Source organism: Danio rerio, chromosome 6, assembly GCF_049306965.1.
Source record: "Danio rerio strain Tuebingen ecotype United States chromosome 6, GRCz12tu, whole genome shotgun sequence".
Classification (NCBI taxonomy): Eukaryota; Metazoa; Chordata; class Actinopteri; order Cypriniformes; family Danionidae; genus Danio; species Danio rerio.
In genome coordinates this window covers 51,770,561-51,797,204 of record NC_133181.1, presented here as the reverse complement: position 1 = coordinate 51,797,204, position 26,644 = coordinate 51,770,561, and the positions used below count along the sequence as shown (strand labels likewise).

Here is a 26,644-nt window from a genome sequence, read left to right as displayed (position 1 = left end):
GCAAAAAAACTATTTGTTTATTGGGAAAAAACATGTGGTTTCCATATATAGTTTAATCAGAATTGATGTACAGTTGGGTTTGAAAATCATATTTGTTTGCCAAATAAGCTTGAAGATACAGAATCAATTTAATCAAGTTATATGGTTAGAAAAGATTAAATTACCGCAATTCTCATTAGATAACTGTGTAGGTCTGTTGACAGACATTTATTAAACTAATTATTTGTTTGCCACTATTTTGTCAGTTGTACTATTCTGTGGACTTTTTTGCATCCTCCTTTTTCTTTTTAGGAAGTAAACCTCCTGTCATCCTGGTCAACTCTTTCTTGTCTGCGAAGTGATTGATACCAACACTGTATGTAAGACCAGCTCTGTTGTTGGAGTGCACAAAACTGAAAAGGAAGGAAAAAACATAAAAAAAACAGACAAGTTCAGATATTTCTATTTTTCTTCAATGTGATGTTAGCTGTTATTCATCACCTGAAAGTATGCAGAAAGAGGTTCTCGCGTTTCTCGTGCTCCTTTTCACTTTCATTCTGTCGATTAAACTTCTCCTTAAAGGGGCCTAACATCAGGTGGGCGTGGCTAACAGGGTGGGTGTTGACATAGTCTTGAAAGGGATTGGCTAATATTTGTCGCTCCTCAGGAAACTCTTCACAGGTAAATCCTAAATACACAACACCTTAGTCAACATTTAATAGGATGAGCTGTAATCAGAGGCAGAAAAAAGCATTTCTTTGATTGTGTGTTTTCTCCATGTTACCTGCAGGTGGAGTGAAAATATCAGGCTCAGTTTGTGAGCTGAAGTCGCTGTACTCAATGCTGTATTTGTCATTGTGGGATCCCAGAAGAGAGTTGAAGCCCTCTATCTCAAAGCGTTGTGGTGTGACTGGAGAATAAGCTGCCTCTCCACGTGTGACCCACAGACGGTATGTATTCTTCTTATGGCCAGCCTCTTTGACATTTTTCCAGACCTCACACTGAACGCCTTTGCAATCCTCCATTTTCTCAAACTGCAAAACAGACAAAGATTTTATACACATTTGCAGATCATTCAGTTTATTCTTTATTTAAATTCGTCCTATTGTCTATAACATAAAACGGGTTCAGACAGCCTCTTTTTTACTATTTCTGCCCATATTTCATAATTTTTTTTTTTATTTATTCTGAATGGTTTTTGAGAGTTTATGAGCTCAAGGTGGACACGAAAAAACAAACATAGCTTTCATTAAGTGTTTAGAATGCAAAATCAATTAGAAACAGTGTTGTGGAAAGTTACTTTTGAAAGTAATGCATTACATTATGTACTCCACAAAAAAGTAGTGTTACGTTACATTTGAGTTACTTTTCTGTTTGTTTTTCTGATCTGGCTGAGGCTCTTTCAGAAATTTCAAGGTTTTTTTTTCTTATTATTTTTAATTAGAGGATCTCTACAATTAACAACCCACTGTATAACCTACACCAGGCATTCTCAAACTCTGTCCTGGAGGTCCGAGGTCCTAAAGAGTTTAGCTTTGACTTGCTTTACCACACCTGCAAGGATGTTTCTAGAAAGCCTAAGAGCTTGATTAGTTAGTCCAGGTGTGTCTGATTGGGGTTGGAGCAAAAATCTGCAAGGCACCGGACCTCCAGGACCGAGATGAAGAACCTCTGACCTACATCTTCATTTACCTTTCAAGAGTTCACACTTAGCTGATGATTTAATATGAGCTTGTTTGGCACGCTAACCCAGGAGAGAGCCCTGAGCTCAAGGGATCCTCAAGCCCAGGGCTCCCTCCCATTCATTGAGCAAAAGGGGAGCTTGAGCTTAGGTTGATCTCAAACTCCCTGGCTGTGGTAGCTAAGGAAACAGTTGAGGAGGAAGGGAGTTAGACGAGTGCCTGAATTGCTTAATCCAGGGGTGTCCAAACTCGATTTTAGCTCCAACTTTCTTCAACACACCTGCATGACTTTGCAGGACACATGCCCTCCAGGACCGAGTCAGGACATCCCTGGCTTAATCTGAAACTGGAGGACATGCGGGAAACCCACGAGGACATGGGGAGAATATACAAACTCTGCACAGAAACACCCACCAGCCTGGCGAGGACCAGGGCTGGCAGTGTTCTTGCTCTGGGGCAACAGTGCTAATCACTGGGCCGCCGTGCTGCCCGATCTATGAAAAGAAGGAGAAGGCGGAGGAAAAGGGGGGTTTCTTTCATACAAAGATAAATGTGGACTGAAAACTGTGGTTATTTATAGTAAATGGGGAATCATATGATTGGGAGATCATGGTTAGTTAGTGTCAAATCTCCAAAGGTTTACGTTTTTTAGTTACAAATAGCCTACTGATGTTTTGTTTATATATTTTACTTTAGCCTATTATTTGTGCACGAACATATCTAGATATAGTAATAAACATACAGTTTGTATGAAAACTAAATGTTTTGTCATCCTTACTTAAACTTATATTAGCAGTGATATCATTAAATGTGGGGAGGGGGCTTATAATTGTTTCTAGGGGAAAAGTGGGTCTCAGGCAAAAAAGGTTGGGAACCGTTGTACAAAATGACATAAAAATATTACTTTACAAATTGTTTTGTAGATATATCATCTAAACACTTACAAAAATATCCAGGTTAGTGAAATTCATATAAAACTGAATAAATATATATTTAATTTTACACAATTAAATAAAATGATTAAATGACTTGGTGTGGGCCTACATATTAAATCGCATTGTAAACAAATACTTCATGAAGAAAATAAATTAAAGTACCAGGGGCGTTGCGAGGGGGGGGGCTTTGGGGGCTTAAGCCCCTGATGTATTGTCAAAAGCCCCTGATCTCTTGGAATATGTTGCACTTAAATAAAATATGTTGTATAACATTTATTTTGTTATGTAAGTACTAAAAATTACCACATACATCACGAACATTCCACTTAACGCAGCGTTTGTGTCAGGTAATTAAACCGTCAGCTGTTCAGCAGTACCTGTTTCTACCGGCAGGTGGGAGTGGCTCTGTTGTCACATGGTGTTAAAAAAAATCCCGCCACTGCACATCATTCATTTATTATTTTGAGGAGCTGAAGCTAATGAGGTAATAATACAACTCTTTCGCGAAACTGAATAGTTTTAACTACTGATGAAGCTTGTTTACACAGTATAAAATGTGTGTAGTTTTGGTGACATAAAATAACTATAATCAGTAAAATGTGCATCATATCAATGTAAATACAAGTAAAAAAAAACGTAAATTGTACTAGCTTTCTAGATATGATATATTTATATGATATAGCAAGTCACATCTGTTTCTGTAATAGTTAAATCACAGTGAGTTTATGCATCTAGCTTATTATTAAATAACTATATTTTACTGTAACATGCTATGTCAGTTTGAATCAAATTATAAATCGACTTTCTTATGAAAATACCTAAAATGGTTGGAAGAACACACAGTTGAAGTCTGAATTATTAGCCCCCGTTTATTTTTTCCCCCAAATTCTGTTTAACGGAGAGAATATTGTTTTCAGCACATTTATAATCATAATAGTTTTAATAACTCAACTCTAATAACTGATTTATTTTATCTTTGCCATGATGACAGTAAATAATATTTGACTAGACGTTGTTTAAGACACCTCTATACAGCTTAAAGTGACATTTAAAGGCTTTAAAGGCAGGTTAGGGTAATAAGGCAAGTTATTGTATAACGATGGTTTGTTCTGTAGACTATAGGAAAAATATATAAAATCTTAAAGGGGCTAATAATTTTGACCCTAAAATGTTTTTTTTAAATATAAAACTGCTTTTATTCTAGCTTAAATAAAACAAATAAGACTTTCTTCAAAAGGAAAATATTATCAGACATAGGCTACTGTGAAAATTTCCTTGCTCTGTTAAACATCATTTGGGAAATATTTAAAAAAGAAAATAAAATTCAAATTCAAATAAAATTCAAAGGAGGGCTAATAATTCTGACTTCTGATAAAACATTTATTGTTGCAGTCGTGTAAATGATCAGTTAAAGCCTTTTTATTTTTATTCAGATCGTATTTTTATTCTACTACAGCAACAGCTGGATGCCTTCATCCATATTAGGGATTTCCTAGAATGTTCTACTACTTTTGTGAAGAATATATATGGAATTTCTGCTCAAGTATGAATAAAACAGGCATTACATGCATTTAAAGTGCTACAATGCCCACATCACCCTATTTTGAGGAAAACTGAAAAAAAAAAATCCCTCTGAAGAAATTTAAAGTAAACATATTTCTAGCATATAGATCTTTATTTTTATTTTTTGTAGCCTTAGCTAGCCTACTATTTTTGATAGAATTGTTATTATGTAAAAAATAGTAGCCTATTGAATATCGATATTTTGCAAAGTATTGAATTTAGAAATTCCATTATTTTGACAACACTACACCTCAGTTAATCACTCTGTCCAAATGAACATGTTTGTAGCTTTGTATCACATTAGATAACAACACACTATAAAAATAAATCATATTTTCAGATTTGAAAACATGCAGAAAATTACATTTTCAAAAAACAGGGGGGTTCTTTGGGGCTAAGCCCCTTATCCCTTTCGACCCTAGCAACGCCCCTGTAAAGTACTACACACTTCAAAGCTCTGTGCATCAGGGATTGCTTCCTGCAGCTCTATTGGATCATCTTTAGTTCCTTTAAGCTTGAAACACTTAATATCACTGGGAGGAAGGACTGGTGTAATCTTGTAAATGGCACCAAGTCATTTCCAATCTAAAAGGTGCGCACTGTGCTATTACGATAGTCAATGCGACTTCTGTTCCCATCAAGATCGTACCAAGCTTCAAACGGCTCCTCTATATCAGAATGAGGCAAAGACAGCACACCGGTATAAAAGAGATACACGTAATACACTGAAAAAGAAGTGAACTGTACTGTAGTGATCTATGTAAAAAGGCAGAAATATACCTTTGACATGATACATCTTTCCAAAACAGTGAGTTTATACTCAATTAATAAACACTGCTTTAACTAAGACAAAAAACAAACATAATATTGCATACTTGCATGATGTTTAGTGCTAAACACATGACTCTTGCTTTTAAATAACAAGATTAACAGTCATTATTTAGTTTTATTTGACATATTCAGCACTTTACCTGCAGCACACACCAAAACCACGAACCCAGCTAGAAGAATCCACATTGTGTAGTCTACAGCAACCAGAAATTTAAAATTAATGAAAGCTTTTGATTTTAAGTAACACAAGTGTCCATCTGGGTTTAGGCTGAAAAGGCCCAGATTAATAGTTATCAAATCATTTTTTTCACGATCTTTGATTACCTTTGGTTTTTGTTTACCTTTCTTTGACATCCTGACCACAATGCAAGTGGGTTGGTATAAGAGCAATTCCATGTAAATGTCAACCTTGCCATAAAAAAAAGTGTAGTTTTAGTGAAACAGTGAAACCGTTTCTACTTTTTTTGTGCAAAACAAGTATTTGACAGTACTTCAAAAATGCTCAAATGTATCTGTCAGTGCTTTCAAACTATTATATATCACACAAGTGGCAATTTCACATCTGTCACGACCGTAACAGAGAGGTCTCACATACATAATGGATATTTTTCCTCATAAATGCAAAACTGTTAAATAACATAAATCAATCATGTTGGTTCTATAGTGAGCCGACTCGTATCCTTTTGCTTGGCATTATTTTTCTGGCTTGTGCAGTTTAATTCACAGAATTTCTACATATTATGTTATATACAGCAAACTCGCTGACTTTTGGTCACATCCCTAACACATGTTTGTTTTCCTCATTTAACATATTAAAAAATGTATAGATTATTAATTTTTCTGATTCAATAACTCTGAGTTTAGTTGTTTTGGAAAACATAAATAGATGTTTCAATATAATGTTAACATATACTGTACTTCCTCTGTGAATTTATGTTAAGGTTTTACTGCAAATGTCACATCCATAACGCTGAAATTGCTCACATGCAAAAGTGAATACAACTGGTTTCTGTTTTAGAGTCAGCACCTCTAAGATCTCCTTCAGTACTGATGACTAATGACGTAGCTGGATTTGTCAATTTTTGAGGTTTCTCGACACATTTCTATTGTGGTCTGCACCATTTATGGTGCGTTTCTGTATTTTATGGCATGCATCATGTCATTTAAACCTCGTAGGAGAACCATTTAAAATCACAAAACCAACTTTAAAGTGTTCATGTAGGTTTATTACAATGAACTGAAATTCTGAGCTTAACAATGTTATTTTTGTTAAAAGCTATTGAGGTTTAAAATATGTTTATTAGAATTTGTGGTTATTTGGTTATGAAAAAAATAACATTTTTAACCTCAAGATATACAGTTTTGTAATAGTTGAAGTCAGAATTATTAGCCCCTTTGACTTTTTTTTTCTTCTTTTTAAAATATTTCCTAAAAGATGTTTAACAGAGCAGGGACATTTTCACAGTATGTCTGATTTGTTTTGTAAACTCTTATTTGTTTTATTTCGGCTAGAATTATGGCAGTTTTTAATTTTTTATACATCATTTTAAGGTCAAAATTATTAGCCCCTTTAAGCTATGTTTTTATTCTATAGTCTACAGAACAAACCATCATTATACAATAACTTGCCTAATTACCCTAACCTGCCTAGTTAACCTAATTAACCTAGTTAAACTTTTAAATGTCACTGTAAGCTGTATAGAAGTGTCTTAAAAATATCTAGTAAAATATTATATACTGTCATCATGGCAAAGATAAAATAAATCAGTTATTAGAGATGAGTTATTAAAACTATTAGGTTTAGAAATGTGTTGAAAAATCTCTCTGTTAAACAGAAATTGGGGAAAAGATAAACAGGGGCTGATAATTCAGGGGGGCTAATAATTCTGACTTCAACTGTATATCAAAGATGTAAAAGGTGTGCATTATATTTGAGAACTACATGGACACTTTACAGCTGATTTTGTGATTGTAAGTCATTGTCCTGTAAAGTTATCAAGCTTTAAAATAATGATATTCAGTTGATGATATTCGGTCATGAACAAAAAAAAAGCATTTTTGACCCTACAGATTATTGTCATAAACATAAAACATTTAAAAGGTCTGCATTGTATCTGAGCACTCCATGAACATTTTACAGTTGGTTTCGTGATTATAAATCATCGTCCTCTAAAGCTATTGAGCTTTAAAATATATTTAGCATTTAAAGAGTTGATATTGGCTTCCGGTTGGAGTAGCTGCGTCTCGCTCACGCTTGATGGACTTGAAGGGTAAGTCAAGCTTAATTGACGAATTAATTGAAACTTCCAGCTGCCGGTTGCAGCATCTGTTGTTGGGATCTTCTGAGAGTCTCCGTTGAGAATTAATTTACTCTCTCTGCTAACAAGCCATAGGTGGGTCAAATCTGCCCTCTTCAGAGGACTTCAAAACAAGATACATGCATAATTACTCACTGCAAAGTACGTTTGGAGATACAGTCAGCTGTTATAATGGCGTGTGGTCAGTGTGTTCATAATAGTGTCGTCAAAAGTGGCGATATTTCGAAAAGTGAAAGTAAACAGTTCAGGACGACATTTTTTTAAGACATTTTCTTAAAGTGATAGCTGTGGTTAACCTGAATCTTGCCTATCACTGTTTTCAGCTGTATCTTAGTGTGTTATAGGCCTACATTGATGATTGGGGCATCAACTTTTTCTGTAGTTTTAGTTTATGTAATACATGTGTCAGTGAAACAAATTTTTGTATTTATTTAAATGATATCTAATTTATAAATTTAATGTAGCCTATTTAGGTTTTTTTTGGAATATTTAGTGTATTCTGACCTACGTTAATGTCTGAAAAGTTATTTCAGATATTACTGTATAGTAGGTCTAAATTGACTTTACTTTTAGCCTGTATACAGTTTGTAAATAAACTCCTATTTTACGAGAAAACAGTCTTGTGAATACTTGCATAGTGCTCAGAACCGAGCGGAGTTGACTAAATTTTCTCAAATAGACTAATAGAGGAATTACCAACCTACGTCACACATGACATCACATGGGTTCCCGGGGTCAAAAAAAGACCGTTTGCAATAGCAAGCATGTCGTGTTGTGCGGTAGAATGCCTAAAAAATAGAAAACTTAACTTTTACCGTACACCACACTGCTTTTAATGCCAACTGCAGACATCTTTGGCTAAAAGAGAGATGAATGAAGTGACGACCAAATTAAAATCGCTCGACTCTCCAGTTCCCATTTTATATCAGGTAAGTTGACGCTATGCTGAATCATACACATTACTTGTTTTTGATTGCAGCCATGATTTTAGCAAAAACGGTTAAATATGGTGAATTAAACTGCGGACACTGAATGCTAAGAATGAAACGTAAAAGTGTAAGTTCACATACCCTGCCATATAGGTGCAGTTCGCTATCAGAATGCAGTTATTTTGCTTGTTGATGATTACCAAGGCCTTGTATAGCTCTGTCTTCCTTCCTTGTTTTCGGCTCGGTAGAACCTTGTTTTTTAGCACTACATAGTTTTGAATCTTGTAATCATGGAGCATTTCTTACACATGGCCACACAGAACAAAATTGTTGGCATCCAAAGACTTGTAGGCCTTTAACTTCTCTCATGTAAGATAACTTTCTTGTAAAATAACTCATTGAGTTTCAATGAGATGCTTTGCCATTTCGTCTTATCCAATATCCATTGGGAGGGTGCTATCGCAAATGGACCAATCACACAAACGCCGCTCACTTTAGCGTTAATTTTGCTGACTAACTTTGCTTATCACTGGGTGCCAAGCTGTTATAATACGCTGAAAGCATTATAAAAAATAAAAAATATACAATATGTAATAAATATAACTTATCTCGAAGACAGCAAACTCTGTACCGCATCGGATGTCATTCCTTCGCTGTAAATGCTAGCGCTCTCAGTTTTTATCTGCAACCTCGCTGCGAGCGCATCCTGAATGTTTACACATGGTAATTCATCTTTTGGCACAATTATGCATTCACAATGGTATGGACCATGGATTGTCAAATGTTTATTTATATTGTCTATGAAATAATTTATTAACATTATTATTTTATAATACAGATCAGAGCGAACTATTTTTCAGTAGGCTATTAATGTTTCCCCCTACACCTTTGGGGGGATCAAGCTTTAAGACCAATCCCCCACAAACCCCCCCTGTAATTCTGTTTAATAGACGTGTACATATAACACAACAACTATAGTAACATAAACCAATTACCCTTACTGAACTGAAGTTTTCTACAACTGTATAGGCCTACAGTATATTGTACACTACAGTTTACTGTAGTAAAAACTAAAGTAATCTACAGTATTTGTCACAGTTTATCAGCTAACTTATTGCTAAGTGTATGCTGTAGTATAAGTGCTGTTAATACACTGTAAAAAATTTCCAGGTTTTCACAACAAGTTACTGTAATTTTTCACAGTAAATTACATTACTATCCCTTCACAGTATTTAACTGAAAAATTCACAGTAATATGTTGTATTCATAATTTTATTGTGAAATTACGGCAGGTAGCATGATTACAGCAAATTACTGTGAAAAAGACTATATTTTGCACGTTAGTTATAGAAATTCAAACCTTTTTTTTGATTCAACGTAGAAATTAATACAAATTAACTTTTAACAGATAATAACAGAAGGTTATAGCCCCCAAAACGATTTGGTTACCAACATCTTTTTGGTTGTACTGCACCATTATTTAATTTTTTTACAGTTAACATAGAATAGGAAATAATATTTAATGAACATAACTGTGTGCTTAGCCAAAACATAATAAATTGGAATAAAAAGTAATTAATTAATGAAACCAAACTGTTAAACAGCCAAAAATTATTTAAATGTCAGGGTAAATGTCTGCTTTACACGGTTTCATGAGTATTGGGCACCTGTCATCGCCTGGAGGTCACTAATCTCAGAATTATATATATATATATATATATATATATATATATATATATATATATATATATATATATATATATATATATATATATATATATATATATATATATATAGGCCTATATATATATATATATATATATATATATATATATATATATATATATATATATATATATATAAACCACAGATTAGAGTTTTAAACAACTACATTCTAGCATGAAAAACAGTTAAAACTTCATTTACTGACGCATATAGAGCCATCGAAGACGGGGCAATTGTCCCAATGTCTAGCCAGGCGCCTCTCGGCGGATACATGAGTAATGAGCGCCGTTACCGCCTGGAGGTCATAGATCTCCGCTACCGGCAAAACACACTTAAAATTTACACACAATCTTTACTAAAAATCCACAGATTTTAGTTTTGAAGAACTACATTCTCGCATGAAAAAGTGTTTAAACTTTAATTCATTACATATTAAAAGCAACATTTATAATATTATGTGCCTTCTCATCCACCATTACAGCTTGATGCAGCATGATGCGAAATGAATCCTGGGAGGAAAAAAATAATAATTCTTAATACACTCCAAACGAACTTTATTCTTATTGTTAAAGTCAGAGATATGTAATATTTTGAATGGCGAAGAAAAAAATTAACTTTATATTTCAATGAATATATCACTTTTGCACTGCTTCGGTTCAGGACTCGTGTGACATTGAATCAGATTCAGACATTTTATCAGACGTGTTCATAAGCTCATAGTCATCAACATGCAATTTGTGTACAAGCAGTACACGAACCAAGCAATATGATGAATTATTAATGAATTATATGTCTGCGTCTTACAATATTATACAAAATGGAATCGGTTTCAGGCGAATTCGACTCTTTACAATTCACTTAAAGGAGCCGATTCATTGAACAGAACTGACTCGACTCGACCGCGAACAAGCGCCATCACCACAGACAACGTCTCCGTCGTCTCTTCACCCAACGAATTCATCCTCGGTAAGTGTTAAAATGTGACTTTTGTCCGTTAAATGATTGTTGTATGTGTATTTCTGTATAGTGCATGTCATTTAACAGGAATTTACCGAGTACTTTGGTTGTACTCGCACATACAGGGTTTAAGCGCGCCTTTTTTTAAAACAAGAAATTAACGACGCCAGATGGTGATTGTAGTGTTTTCTGAGGTAACATAGCATAACGTTAACGTTAGTTCCTGAAAAAAAAGAAAGGGAATTTTCTTTAATTAACTTCTTGTTAACTGCATTTTCTGTTTCAGTACAAGACTGAAGTAAAGGTGAAATGACTGTAACGTTTAGGTAAGCTCTGGCTTTCACTTAAGTTAACGTTACGGTTAGTCACCATCATGTACGTTAATTTTGTTCACTGTAACGTTAACGTTAAGTTAGTTAAATAAACTAAACTCATTATGAAACAAGTCTTAACTGTTTTATTAAATGAGGCTTATAATACAATTCAGTTGTATTATTTTAAACTAACACTAACACAGTAAATATTGTATATTTCTCACTGGTGTTAATGCAGTGCTAACATTTACTAATGAGAACTAATTGTATATTGCCACTAACTGTACATTTTATTTTTTGGTGTTCAGGTGTACCTGATAATAGCTGAAGTGTGAGGTGAGTGTACATTCTAAGCACACAAATATAACCTAAATTCATTATCACAGTCTAAACCTATATATATACACAGTATGTGTGTGTGTGTTAGGTTGAGTCTTATTCTACTCTTATTATATTCATATTTTTTGCAGCCACAGCCACTGATGTTGAAACACTGATGGCAATCACCCCTCTCTTGATTATTAAAGGTAATGTTGAACCTTCCTCGTTTTTATTAGATTTTTAAATGTCAGGTTTTTCACAGATTTGTTGTGAGCAGTTTCTTGTACAAACTCTTTTTCTTCTTCCAGAAGTTCCACCAGTACCTCCAGTAGTAGTAAATATTAGACAGATTTTTTTTCAACTATAGTTTTTATTTTTATTAGCAATTTTACTGGGCATGTGTGTTTGTTTGCTTGGTTTTTAATAGGCAGAGCATGGAGTGTCAACTTTGTTTCTACAAACAAATGTAATTATTCACAAACATCTCTAATTTAGTCTTTCTTTCCCCAGCAGTACAACATCAAACAAACAGTCTTATTCCTTGGAGGGTCGAGTGGTCATGAGACCTCACCTGAATTTAACGACTGACTTTGGATCTGGTCTGAAACTGAAGTATGCTGAAGATGCCTTTTGCACTCTGGAATTTAAGGTAATATCTACAATAAATATTGTAACTGAGGGCTTGTTTTCGGGGGGTTAAACAAGGAATGTATAGGAGAACAAGTCATGACTCCCCTTGTCCCCTTGTAATAAAGGGGTGTGTTGCAGACTCAATTTGTTTGTCTGTGCTGGAGACCAGAGGGAAAGCTGTCTTTAAAAGGATGGGGCTCTTATACCATATGTGAAGTGACCTATTCAGGTGAGTGGATTACATGCTAGTCATTGCAAATGCATAAATAGTGGGAAATTTTTACTGGGAAGCACAAATTAAGTGAAACTCAAAAAACGTGGAAAAATATTTGGAATTTTTACAAAAAAAACTTGATTGAAATGAATACAACACAAGTGGTGTATCACTTCAATCAAGTTTTTTGCAAAATTTTCCTAATATTTAAATCATGAAAAATTAGCTTGATGCAAAAAACATCCTGCTAGTATTCAAGAACAAGTGCTGTGATGTACGTGTTCACTTTGCAGTAAGTGTGAACCCAGCATTAGATTATAGTCTGTAAACAGAAGGTGTAAATCAAATCAACTGTTTTAAAATGCTCTGCCTAGGTCATTAAAACCACTATTTGTTGTTAGATTGTTCTTGAATGTGTGTTTGTGATGGAAATGCTTTTCAGATGTTTTTGTTTAAATGATTGCAGTTTGACTGAGCTACAGTATTGTCAGCATGTTCAAACTGAGCTAATAGTAATTTTGCTCTGTAGTGCAGCAGTAGTGTCCCAGAAGTGTTGTATGAAGCTAACTGTTTGTCTGCCCTTTTGCTTATAGGTGCTTTTTGGGCACCAGTTTGGAGATGGAAGACAGACCAAGTCAAAGAAGCAGAGAAGACACATCAACCAGCAAGTGTGTAAAATTATCAGGAAAATGATTCATGATATATATATATATATATATATATATATATATATATATATATATATATATATATATTTATATATATATATATATGATATATATATGAGAGAGAGAGAGCGCGCACTCTGAAGCACTGCTTTTTATATGTATGCTACATATGATGTCAGATTTTTTTGTTAATATGTTCTTAGGATTTTTTGAGGCTTCACCTTCACCTTTTGAAAGTTTTCTGAAATGTTGACACAGATGTCATTAAGCTGTTAAATAAATCTGTAAAAATGTATGTGTGTTTGTTTTTATTTTGATTTTAGAGTCTTCTCAGATCACCCAAAAATGAAGATTCTGTCATCATTTACGCATTTTCAGGTTGTTTAGACACAAAGGGGAATATTTGATATTTTTATTCCTGTGTTTAACAAAAAAAAAATCATTTTTAACAGAGCTGGAACAACCTGAGGGTGAGTAAATCAATATATAATTTTCATTTTTGTGTGACCTAAATTTGCTTTGAAATTTTACAGCACCAAACTGTAAAATTACAGTAATCCGGGATATAACTGTAACTTTACAGTTAAATCAGGTATTTAAACTGCAACCTACTGCTAAATCACAGTAATCGTTTTGCAAATTCACAGTAAAATACAGTTAATTCTACAAGATAATACTGTGAAATCACACTAACGGACTTTATTATCTACTGTAAAGTTACAATATATGGTTGTAATTTCACAATAATTTAATGTGACAAAACCACAGTAAATTACTGTGAACTACCTCACAATAATTTACTGTGAATTTACATACAGTAATTTACTGTGAAAGTAATGCAATTATTAGCCAGTAATTTACTGTGAATTTAAGGTCAAATTTTTTACAGTGTACTGTTTAATACAGTATAGTACATTTCCCTGTGGTTCAGAAACTCTATATCTATAATAAACTACAGTATTTGATTTCATATGGGTCTTTACCTTGTTTATTTCTGACTGTTCACTTGTATGTAAGAATGTTTTAATTTTACACAGCCTCAATAATGCTCAAAATGATGAAAACAGCTATTAATCTTTATTTTAATCTTTGATTTATTGTTATTGTTTGTTTGTATTTATTTGTGTTATTGGCTGTAACTTGCATATTTGTTTGTGATAGTATTTTTACTTTAATATTGGAAATAAGGAGTGTGAAAAAATAAGGGTGCTGCTAAGTGGCATAATTTATTACATTTACACGGTTCAAAAGAATGAAGAAGAAACAACAATAATATTTAACAATATTAAAATGGACTAATAAAAATATTCAACACAGCGCCACTTTTAAGGTTTTAATTCTGCCAAATTAAAAAATGAAGTCATGCATAAATATTGTAATTTCAAAGTGTGGTAGCCTATCGAAAAATGTATATTTCAAAATTTGTCTAAAGGTTTAATGTCACAGTTAGATGCCTCAGAGACAACACAAGTTCATAGCATTATCTATTTCAGTATGATCTTGATCTGCTGTCCTTGTAAAGACTGAAATCAGGCCAGTGCAGATCTGTAAATCTGTCACCGCCCTCTTGTGGTTAAACAGTGAGTCTGCAATGCATTTAAACTAGGGAGTACTGGCTGCAACACAAATATTATGTGGGAAAAAATTATTATTGACTTTTATTTAATGTGAAACGCTCCAGCTGGCAGGTTTAGAGATAACAGTTGTTCTTGCATAAACTCCACACCACCCAGTTGGAGAATATTTATTGCTAATGTTTTTTTTTAGAAAGTAAAATGTGGAAACCACAGGGAGGCAGCAAACATGTAACCAATGTGAAGATCCATGCCAAGTTTCAAATTGCATGAGTTTGCTTACTTGATATAGAGGCAAATGCAATTATCGTGTTTGTGTTTAATAAATTATGAATATATAGAGTTCTGGGCTTTAAAACAAACTGTAATAATTGTATTACAAAAACCCTGTGTGCCTTACATTTTTAAGCTGAATCAAATTAATCATATGAGTCTATTGAACTTCTATTATGTTAACCAGACTCAAAACTGCTTGCATAACTTATAAAAATAAGTTAGAACATGATTAACTTAGTTTAATAAGTTGGAATGAACTAAAAACACATGATGTCATGACTAGTTGTTCATAATTTTTTTTACCATGCAACAATATGTGTTATGATGGTTAATAATATGTGGTAATGTTATTTAATAAACACAGCTTGGTGTTCAAAGTTCAGGTTAGCTCATTTTTCTTAATATTTACTTACTTAGACATCATATTATATTAAAATCTAAATTTATGTTTAGATTTGTGTCATTCTACCAGAAATGTACAATTTTACTTGATGTAAAAAAAAAGTGACAGGTCCTGACCTTTATGCTTGTCCTCTTCAAAAAAAATCATACAAAAACAAGCATGAAATCATACAGTTTAATGATAGAATGCATCCTTAATCACTGTCAGCTTCTCCTCCATCAAATCATGTCACTTCCTTTGAGTCGTAGCCTAAAAAGGTGTATTGAATTGCGTATTTTATGTCAAATTTAATGCAACTGGGCCATTTGTAGAATTTATTTATAATTTTATGTTTTTAATCAATTGATGTGAATGAGATACTCATGAAATAATACTTTTTTTAAGGTACTTTATAAAAAAAGTACCCTTGCTCTTATTTCAGGGAATCTTTATTAAAATATTTATGGTTTTAGTCAACACAAATACTAAAAGTGCATTTATTTTATTTCAGGTAATGTTTTTTTTTTTTTTTTTACAATTTTATTGTAAGTTTTTAAATAATTTTTTGAATTAGCCCAAACATTAAATTGCATATATTTGCAAGCTATAAAAAACGCCAAATGCCAAGACCAACAATTATTAAATCTTATAATCTGATAATCATTTTATCTTATGATTTCGAAAGTATTAGAGCAAAATACAAAACTCATTGCATCATTCATCCAGCGACTTTAGTTTTGCCTCACAATCCTTGACTCGTGTTGTAAGATTAATTACAAAGGAATTTTCCCTTCTTTTCCCCAGTGACGGAGCAGAACAATGAACAGAGAGGAGAGCCTGGATGGACAGACTGCAGAGGAGGAGAGTGGACAGTGGGAGGTAAAGCCTTGGAGATTAAAACAAGAAAACCTGATGGAACAATTTAGACAAACCATACCAAAATTATTATTGTGCAAGATTAAATGGTTTATAATAGTGATGCACAAGTCTTTATTTGTCATGGCTGTTTCTTTATAGGCAAACTGGCAGATTCGATACTGTTTTTTAATTTTTTTTGTCTTCTAAATTGCTTTTGGAAATATTAAATTAGAAATTAGATAATAGGGGTATAATTAAAGTATGAGTACAATACAAGAGTTTAATATTTGCTTATCCCAGGTTAAACTATTACAAAACCATCAACAATTAACAAAGGGCAGATTCCGATAGAGATTTTAAAATAAGAGACGTATGATATGCAATCTTACGGCAATTCATAACTTTTTGATTTAGTGCTTAATTCGTTTGAATTTGCACGTTCTAATTCATACAATTTAGTACGATTTGCTCATCACCCAATGACGTTTGGGTTTAGGGGCGGGGTTAGGTGCCACGCCTCCTTTTTTAAAATCATACATTTTCATACAACTGAACTCGTACGAATTAGCTACTAAACTAACAAAACATAAAATGTGTTTTCTCGTGAGATTAGGCTGGACGTATGATACATAATTTGCTTATTAAAGGTTAAAGCTTTACACATTTAAATTTTAACATTGCACTGTGCTGTAATCATGATCCACACAAAGTAAAGCATAATGATCTGAGTTTAACTTTGTGAAAATAGGCTACATGTACAAATCAAAAACAGCAGACAGGCTAGGTAAAAATGCTAAATCGCTCTTTGCCAGCAGGGGGTGCTCTCAGAACCGCAGGAATAATGGCAATTCCTTGGTTCTAAACAAAAAATCTAAGTATTTTATAAGGATAAACTAAAAAGAAAATGAAGTCTGATCTTTTCTAATGTTACTTTCATCAAGCCTCCAATGCCTAATTTAATATTTGGGTTTTTCTTTCAGTAATTTATGAATCGGTAATGGAGAGCTGCTCTTCAGGTGCCATTCATGTTTTTTTCCAGTATGTTTTTTAAATGCTATCATCCACACTTAATATTAAGTCAACATATACACAAGTGTATTTAATGAAGCACATGCACGATACATTATAAAGTTTACTGTGTTATTTGGCTTACAAGGAGCTTTAAATGTATTCTATCTTTTAGGTGTGGAGATTTTTATTGAAGAAATAATAATAACTCCTACAAATTTATTACGACTTTATGAAACATGTAAAATTCCAGGTGTTATCTAAACTTGAGCTATAATAAAAACTACCCAAACACAAAAGTATTATCCATACAGTTTTTTTTTTTTATTTAATGTTGAAAACATCACAAGATCACAAAACTATGAAATAAAGGAAAATCAATAGTTATACAGGTGTTCAAATATTTAAAGATATTTCATTTCATTTGAGTAGAGTTAACATTATAACTCTCAAAGGAATGCAAAAGACAAGGTTTATTTAACAATTCTATTTGTCTAGCTACATTTTTCATACTATGCAAGGTTTTTTGACTATTTACAATTTTAATTTCCTTTTTTTGTAGAGATTTAAAACCTGGATATTCAAACAATGTAAAAGCTTTAAAAGCAACCCAGGTTCATTCTGAAAAGGTACCCTTATATAGATATCTGGAGAGCGCCAAATACATCCCAGGAGCTACATTTTTTGCAATTTTTCTTTTTTGCAAATCCACCAAAGGCCATGCTTTTTTGAGATCTCTGATTTCTCTGGCGAGTGCCTTTCGCACCTGCTGTTCTCATGTAAATCCACGAGAGGCCCCTGTCGGCTGTTGCCTGACCAACCGACCGATCAACCCACCCACCCACTTCTTTAAACCCAACTGACAATGTTTTGAAAAGCAATTAAAAAGTATGTCCCGTATCATTAATTTTAAAGACTAAATGCAACCATACATAGCTTTGGCTACATAATTCGTGATCTACAGATATTAGTATAACTTTAAAACTTTGTGTAAAAGTTTAAAAACTTTAAAAATCCTCTCCCCTTAAAGAATAGTTCAAGCAAATATAAAAAATTACTCATTATTAACTTGCGCTAAAGTGAATTCAAACCTTTGCAAAGTTACTTTTTGTCTGTTGAGTACAAAAGAAGATGGAAAAGAATGAAAAAAGAATGTTGGAAACTGGTATCCATTGACATCCATAATAGAAAAATATATCCTATGAAAGTCAATGGTTACCAACATTTTTCAAAATATCCAACATCTTTTAAAATATTTTAATCTGTCCAGTCAGTTATTAGCGTGAAAAGAAACGGCCTCATACCATTCTATAGCGTTGATTTTAAAGACTAAATGCAGGCATACGTACCTCTGGCTATATAATTTGTGATCTCCAGAAATGTATATAGGGCTACGTTTTCAGAATGTGCCTATTAAAAAAGTCACAAGAGCAGAAGATTTGTTACTTTAACTTATTTTAATAACAGATTTTAACTTTATTTGTTATGTTATACATATTTTTAAGTTGACATTTTAGGTCAAATGTAAATTGAAATAACTTAATTTTATTAGATTCAACTTAAAAATGTAAAACAGCAGCATATTTATTAAAATGTAGGATTTTCTAAATAATTAATATAGTTTTAATTATATATCATTGCTGGAATAATGTTCTGACATACCATTTACAAACCTCTAGTAATATTCTATTTGTAAATATGAATGTTGATGTTTATTCAATATAAATAATGTCTAATAAAGTAAAAAGCGGTGCCAGCATTTGCCCATTTCCAGTTCCTATTTTTATCCAGTGGATGAGTGCATCTCCAGTCGGGATCTGAAAGAGTAAAGCCTTGCCTGGGGCCATTGTAGTTTTCAGTAGCCTTTCTCATTGATAAGGAGAGGCTCTTTGTGCTGATTCTTCAGAGATTGTAGCTTTTTTTTTCTGGATGCTTCTTGAATTTCAAAGGTGAAAGAGGTCACTTGATCTGCTGGCTCTTGTTAGGAGGGCTTCAGGACATGCAATAGCTTCAAATCTCTTCAGTGATGGAGTCAGTATGGTGTTTGTGTGGGTGGGAACAGTAACCTGGCAAACCCAATCCCCTAACTTATAATTTGTCTTATCTGTTGGACTTTCAAATGGTTTCCAAGTGATAAGCTTTAGATATATTGATGTGTTTTTAAGCTGCCAGAGAATTCTAGAAACCTAGCTGACATTATTCATTAGTCAGTTTGATTGGAGAGATCATTACGAGTGCTGTTACGATGTATTTTCTTTCCTTTGGGACACTGACCGTACCTTGGATTTAGATATTTTAACAAATGCCAATCAAAGTAATTAGGTCAAAATTCTGGATTAGATTTTAATCTGGATCAAATAGATCATTTAAAATATAAAGTAAACAAGACTTGAAGTATAATTTTTTTTGGCAAAGTTTCAAGCCAGTAATGTTCGCATCTTATTTTTTACTTTTAATCATATAAATTATTTTTTTTGTGTGTTTTTTATATTGGTTTTTATTTAATTGTTTATTGTATTTATTAATTGTACAATCCCCTGCATTTTATTTTATTTTAATTTATTTTTTACGGTTGTTTATTGTACTTAGTTTAACCACAACCTGCCTTTCAGGGCCTTACTTTTTTATGTTTATTTTATTTTTCTTTACATATTTTATTTTATTTTTTATTTTTATTTAATTTAATTTCAATCATTTTTAAATTTATTTTATTTTTATTTTATTTTGCATATTTGTTTTACTTTTTATTCTATTTTATTTTATGTTTATTTTATTTTACATATTCTATTTAATTTTATGTTTGTCTTTCATGGCCTTACATTTTTTATTTTATTTTTATTTACAGTTGTTTATTGTGCTTAGTTTAGCAATAACCTGCCTTTCAAGGGCTTCAATTTTTAATTAATTTAATTTAATTTAATTTAATTTTAACAATCCTCTGGCCTTAAAGGGACTTCTTTTCTATAATATGAAAATTTACTGATTATTTCCTTACCTTCAAAGAGTTTCAAACCTTTATGAGGCACTTTTTGTCTGTTAAGCACAAATAAAGATATTTTGAAAAATGTTGGAAACTGGTAACCATGGACATCCATACAACACAAGCTCATCGTGAAAACATATCCTTGTATACATATCTGGATAGTGCAAGGTCTTAATTTGTGCCAGGACACCTTGGATCTGGCACCTGTGAAATCTGATCTGGCACCTAATTTTACTGATCCCCCTCCTCAACCACCCTCCTCCCCCATCCGCTATTTACTTTCACTTTCTCCTGCGACTCCCCAACCCTCTTCAATTTAGTCTGTGTCACCCCTCCGCCATCCAACAAGCTTTTCTTTTTGTGCATTGCTTTTAAAAATGGTTGTCGGTTGAGTTTAGGGAAGTTGGTGGGTGGGGGTATCAGTCAGTCACTCAGTTGACAGTGGCCTCTGGTGGATAACGTGAGAACAGCAAGCGTGAATGGCATTTGTGAGAGAAATTTAAGGGCTGATAAAGCATACACAGTGGCCTCTGGTGGATTCATGAAAATAAAAACAGCAAAAAACATACTTCAATGGACGTAATTTGAGAGCTCCATAAATGTATATTGGGGTGCATATCAAAAATGAGCCTGGGTTGCACCCATTATAGGAAAAACAAACTTCATGAAAGTCAGTGGCTACCAAAGTCAATTGGTTTTTCAAAATATCCAACATTTTTCAAAATATCTTAATCTGTGCTCAAATGAGGAACTCGAACAGCTTTGTGACAAGTAAATGGTGATTAAACAATGACCTAATGTTCAGTTTTGGGTGAACCAACCCTTTTAAATGGTGCAATTTTTATTGTACTTTATATAAGTTTAGTCGTCTTTAGCTTGAACTGTTACTCCATTGCTTCAGATTAGTAGTGGTGCTCAAAACAAAGCAGTTTGTTTACTGCTGTTTTCTGCTCCTCCATCATGTTTCAGTTATCATGTGTTGTTGACAGCTCTTCAGTACCGACTGAATTGGACAGACAGGCCTCATCAAAGTGTTTCCTCTACGAGCCGCTGATGTGTGTGAGCAGATGTGTGTGTGACGCCGCTGTTATGCTGAAGGTCAACGGAAATCTCAAACACATCTGGAAAAGTACAATCATCTGAACTGACAAACAGGTGTGGGTTTTGTCTTTCTGTTCCCTTGAAACACTTCCCATATACAGTACAAGACACTTTGTGTTCCTTCTTTCTGAGGCTAATTATTAGTATGATTTGCAGAGTTTGTTTTCAGCGAATCATTAAATCATTCAGTTCATTTATTAAAATTAGTTTTTGTTTAGATCAGTAGGTGACACTTGAGAATAATGGTCCATTAGTTAATGTTACTAAATGCATTTATTTACATTAATTAAGTATGATTAATCTTGTCAAGCATTGATCACAGTTCAACATAAACTCATGTGTTATTACAATCCAAAGTACTGCTTGTTTACATTAGTTTATGCCCTGTGAGTTTGCATGAACTAAAATTTTATAACATTAACTGATGTTAACAAAATTAAATTAATATTGAAATAAATGTCTGTAGCTGTAAAATGTTAACTATCATTAACTAATGGATTATTATTTAAGTGTTATTGATTAAGTGGCTGTAATTAAAAAAAACATTACATTTTTAAGTTGAACCAAATAAACGATATAAGTAATTTCAACGTATATATGATGCTAAACTGGGTGAAAACATCAAATCAAATCTTTTTTTTTTTTACTTAAACTTAAATAATGTTGAAACATTATTAGCGTAATTTAAGATTTATTTTATTTTACCTTAATTACAAGTTAAACAAAAACATTTTATAATGAACTATTAATGATATAATCTTAAATATGTTGTGGTCTCATAAATATTTCTTATAGCTTTTTTTAAATGACATATTTTAAGAGTTTTTGCTTTAATATTATTGACTTAATGGCAGGTACAGGCCTTGATATTTTGGTATGGGGCATGTTTATTTTGAAGAGAGATTGAATTTAGGTTTATTATGGGCTTGTTCTTATCTGCTGTCTTTTTTATATGACAAAAATGATTTGCTTTATTTCTAGAAAGTCTCGTAATTCACTTTTTTTTCTTGGCACATGGATGCATGAATAGGCCATAAGTCTGTAATATGATCAAACCATGTCAATCTTAATAACTATTACTCATTTTGTATATAATCATTAATGAGTGATTATTTTTAAATCTATCAGCCTGCAGGAGTACACCCTTTACAAATCTTTCATTTAAATTAATATTTTATCCAGGATGCTTTACATTATTTAAGTTGTGTACATTCATAAGATTAGTCAGTACTAAAGCCAAATCTGGGGCTTATCTAACAATACAACTTACAATGCCAGTATAAGATGTTTGATAACTAAAATATTACTTCAATAAATATGGCTGTTTAATAGTTCTGTTTTGTTCAAATGCTTCAAAACATATTACATATGTTCACTGAGAAATGGACAAAAATATAAATGTTTTTTTAAAACGAGGTGTACTCATTTATGCTGAGCACTGTATATATATCAAGTCAACAGTGCATATAAGTATGCTGCAATGCTATTATATTAAAATGTGAACAGCTAGTTGTTTAGGGCTTTTCTGTACACATTACATAGAATTGTTGTAAATGCTGTTGTCACAACTTGCATTCTCCCCGAGGTATTTTGTGTTAGAATGCAGTTGTGAGTGTGTACACAGCAGGAATAAGCACTAAAATATGAAAACCAAAATCATCTGCAGTGTGTGTGTGTGTGTGTGTGTGTGTGTGTGTGTGTGTGTGTGTGTGTGTGTGTGTGTGTGTGTGTGTGTGTGTGTGAGAGAGAGTGAGAGAGTGAGAGAGAGACCAATTCAGTTTTCGTTCCAGTGATTCAATCAGAAGCACTAATTCACTGGTTCTTATGTGTGAATCATCAAGTTCTTCAAGAATGACTTATGAATGGGTCATTGACTCATTCATTTCAATGAATCATTCAGCAAGGAAACTCCACTAGTTTTCTTTATTGGAGTAAAAAACAGCAAAAAAGTAACAATAAAATATGCAAAATTGTGTCTAGAATGTAAGTAACTCATCTTGATTATTGAGAGGTTGTTTTTTCCAAGATTTAATTTTTCTCGACTGGCATTTGTGACCATTGTGTTTACATCTCACACAGAGTAAAAAACCTTAAATGTATTTTTTCCTGCATTAAATTCAATAACATATTTTGATTAATGGCTTTATTCTTATATGTCAACACTACATGGCCTTTATTGTCATTAAACAGAAACAACAACTTCAGCAGACTTCAGGTTAGTTAAGTGATGATAAACATCATTCAGTCTTATTTTTAACACAGGCTCATTGTAAATATGTATCCCAATATATTTCTGGAGAGCGCAAATTATGTATGTAGAGGTATGTCTGACTGCTTTTCGTCTTTAAAACGTTGTTACCGTTGTTACCAGTTTGCCCAGTAGCTCACCCTGTATGTCGGCGGACTTGAGACACAGAGAGGAGTTGACCCCAATAACAGGGTTTGAATCTGGTAAAGAACGATTCCAGAAAGTGGGTAAAACAAAAAGGCAAGTAAACAAATGGGTGAGAACTTGGTAAGTTTAAAAAATGTGGTAAAAATCAGCTGGCCGTGAGGGCTTTTTTTTCTGGATTGTTTTTGGAAGCTCTGTCGGTTGTGTTTAGGAAAGGCAATGTGTGGCTCATTCAGTGCTTTTAAAAACACTATCGGTTGGGTTTAGGGAAGGAGGAGAAATTGTTCAGTCGGTTGGTCAGTCAGTCATTAGTGGCCTCTGATGGATTTACGCAAGCACAGCAGGCACGAATGGCACTCGTAAGCGAAATTTAAGGTCTGAAAAAGCATACACAGCGGCCTCTGGTGGGTTTGCGAAAACAAAAACTGCAAAAAAACGTACCTCCTGGGACATATTTGGCGCTCTCCAGAATTGTACTCAGGGGTATGCTACAATGAGCCTGCGTTGCCTATTTTAGTCTAGTATAAGATACAGAGATAAAACAGTCATCAAAACTTAACCAAGCAGTTGTTAAAATGTCATTCAGCTGCTTGTATAATAAAGGATACAGCAAGACCTATAAAACAAGTCAGAAACTGAAACATGAATCTCATATTAAGTTGTTTTAAAATCCCATGCATTCAAGAGTTGTCATTCTGGGAATTTACAGCACTCAACTAAACTGCAAATAATGCCGACATTGATGAATACAAACAAAGGACAGAAGGACAGTGTGAATTAACTCTTCTATTATTGTGGCATAAAAATACATTTCCCCTCAGGATACAAATGCAGATTTTGTTCAAACCTCGGACTGTGCATGTATTCATATAGAGCAAAAGTATAGCTGCCAGTTTTGCTCCTACTAAAGCCACTATTCATTTTAAAGGTCACTGAGATCCTGCTGTGATGAAAGATGCATGCTAACGTGCATATTTGTCATAATAGTGAAATCATCTCTGATATCTCAAACTGCTACTGTATGAAGGAAGAGTTTCTGTTGCATCTAGGATTAAGAGTTCAGATGCAAAAACATTAAAGGGCCATCTTAAACTTTCTTCTAAGATGATCAGTTTTTCAGGCTCCTACAGCATGCCAATGTTCAGTAATTTAACTTTTATGCAAATAATAGGTTATTTTCATTGCCTTTAACATGGGACACTGCACTGTAAAAAGCGACTAGTTTGCTTTAGAGGTCTGTGCAGGATAAATTTTTTAGTCATGCTCCCGCAAGGTTTTATTCCGCACCTGACCGCTCCTGCCGTATATTCGGCCTTTGTTCACCCACTCCCCGCTTAGAGTAATTTTCTGCCCATTCCCGTAAATATAGGTTCCCGCTAAATATAGATATGGTTTCCAAAATCTCACATTTAAATTTGGTAGGCTACTATCAAAAGAAAGAGATGACAGATAAAACTGTAGGTTACGCAAGGATTTTAGGCTAAATGAAAGTTTTGTTTGCTTCTTTGTGATTAGAAATGAGTGCTCCCTTAAACCTGAGGTTCCAGTCTTGTGACTGCTAAAGGGTAAAACTTTCGCACAATTTTTTTTTCGTTTGCATCTATGACGCATGAAAAGAGACTTACCTGATGTGGGTATCCTAAAAGTAAACTGGCCATTTTCTAATGCAAGCTGAAGGACCGTGCATCTTCATTTTGCTCTCCCATGTTGGTTAAGCCCATTCTGAGAACCGTTGTGCAGATGATGTACGCACAGACTGTGCGAAAAAAAGTACATGCAAGAAAGCACATTCAGCATGTGTAACAGTCAGTCACTGGCTGTACCAGTGCTCAATAAGGAAGGAAATCACAGATATGCTGTTCTGAAATAACCTCGGGACTCAGGAATGCTATATTTTTAGCATGCCCGCTCCCTTTCAAATTACACCAGAGTTACAGACTGTTGTGTTTTATTCGCAGATTTATTCCCTCGCCTCAAGAAATCTCATCTGGTCCAATGCAGACCTCAAAAAAAGTAAGTTATACTGCGTTTTCCTTGCCTTGGCTTCCTTGTTTTGAACCTTTGCTTTGTTCTGTTTGATCATTCCAGTATGCCGCTTGCCTTCTGACCATTTGCCTGCTGTTTTGACTACAACTATGGATTGCCCTCATGCATCTGTTTGCTCCTGTGTTGATCATTGCTGGCCTGACCTCGCTAATAAACTTGCATGTGGATCCGCACCTGTTGTCAGTGTCACTCCCCTGGTTACACGTTCCAAGTTAACAAGGAATTTAGATTAAATTAGATTAGATTACATTCAACTTTATTTTCATTACACATGTACAAGTACAAGGCAACGAAATGCAGTTTAGGAGTCAGAAGAGTCAGTGAGGGGCAGAGTTCAGAAGAGTGACAGAAAAAGCTGTTCCTTAGTCTGCTGGTTTTGTCTGGGGAGCCTGAAGCACCTGCCAGAGGGCAGGAGAGAAAACAGTCTGTGAGCAGGGTTAGAGGAATCCTTAAGAATACTTTGTGCATGGTGCAGACAGTGGGTTTACTCACTTTGTAAAAGTGAAGTATCTAACCTCATTTTACAGTGAGGAAAATGCTTATAAATAAAAACATTTCAGAAGACATTTAGAGGTTTTTGCGTATGATCTCTTCATACATACTGTATATACAGTGGGTTAAAAAAGTACTGAAGACAACACTATTTTTCTGTTGACTTTTGAAATTTTCACTAAATGCCAGTAGCAGCTGAAGTAGTCTATACATATGAAGAAAACAAAACTCACCGGCAGCTACCTCTCTGCAATTCTCACATGGTCATCCACGGAAGCTAAGTATGGCTGCGCCTGGTCAGTACCTGCATGGGAGACCTCATGGGAAAGCTAGGGTGTGCTGCCGGAAGTGGTGTTAGTGAGACCAGCAGATGTCACTTAATCTGCGGTATGTGTGGGTCCTAATGCCCCAGTACATTGATGGGGACCCTATATGGCTCAGTGAGCGCCGTCTTTCAGATGAGGTG

General features: G+C 33.8%; 1 protein-coding gene across 2 annotated transcripts; it reads right to left on the bottom strand.

The window, feature by feature from the left end:
* Nucleotides 1–25,503, bottom strand: si:dkey-183k8.2. 2 transcript variants are annotated; one of them, XM_021477283.3, is made up of 4 exons: nucleotides 25,266–25,503; nucleotides 764–1,013; nucleotides 481–667; nucleotides 1–392 (listed from the first exon to the last, which is right to left on the bottom strand). In XM_021477283.3, the coding sequence occupies exons 1-4, from the start codon at nucleotides 25,296–25,298 to the stop codon at nucleotides 251–253; spliced, it is 612 nt and encodes a 203-aa protein (XP_021332958.2). In that variant the 5' UTR covers nucleotides 25,299–25,503; the 3' UTR covers nucleotides 1–250. The 2 variants fall into 2 exon arrangements, with proteins under 2 accessions (XP_021332958.2, XP_073810721.1); XM_073954620.1 differs by lacking the exon at nucleotides 25,266–25,503 and adding an exon at nucleotides 2,759–2,822.
* Nucleotides 25,504–26,644: the final 1,141 nt, after the last annotated feature.

What these genes read in the sequence shown, in the direction of transcription:
- si:dkey-183k8.2 (XM_021477283.3), bottom strand. Translation starts at nt 25,298, where the DNA reads ATGGCCAGTTTACTTTTAGGATACCCACATCAG. An exon ending in TTTTAGGATACCCACATCAG is followed by an intron (nt 1,014 to 25,265) that starts GTAAGTCTCTTT and finishes TCTGTTTTGCAG; the next exon opens with TTTGAGAAAATGGAGGATTG. An exon ending in CTCTTTCTGCATACTTTCAG is followed by an intron (nt 393 to 480) that starts GTGATGAATAAC and finishes CTTCCTTTTCAG; the next exon opens with TTTTGTGCACTCCAACAACA.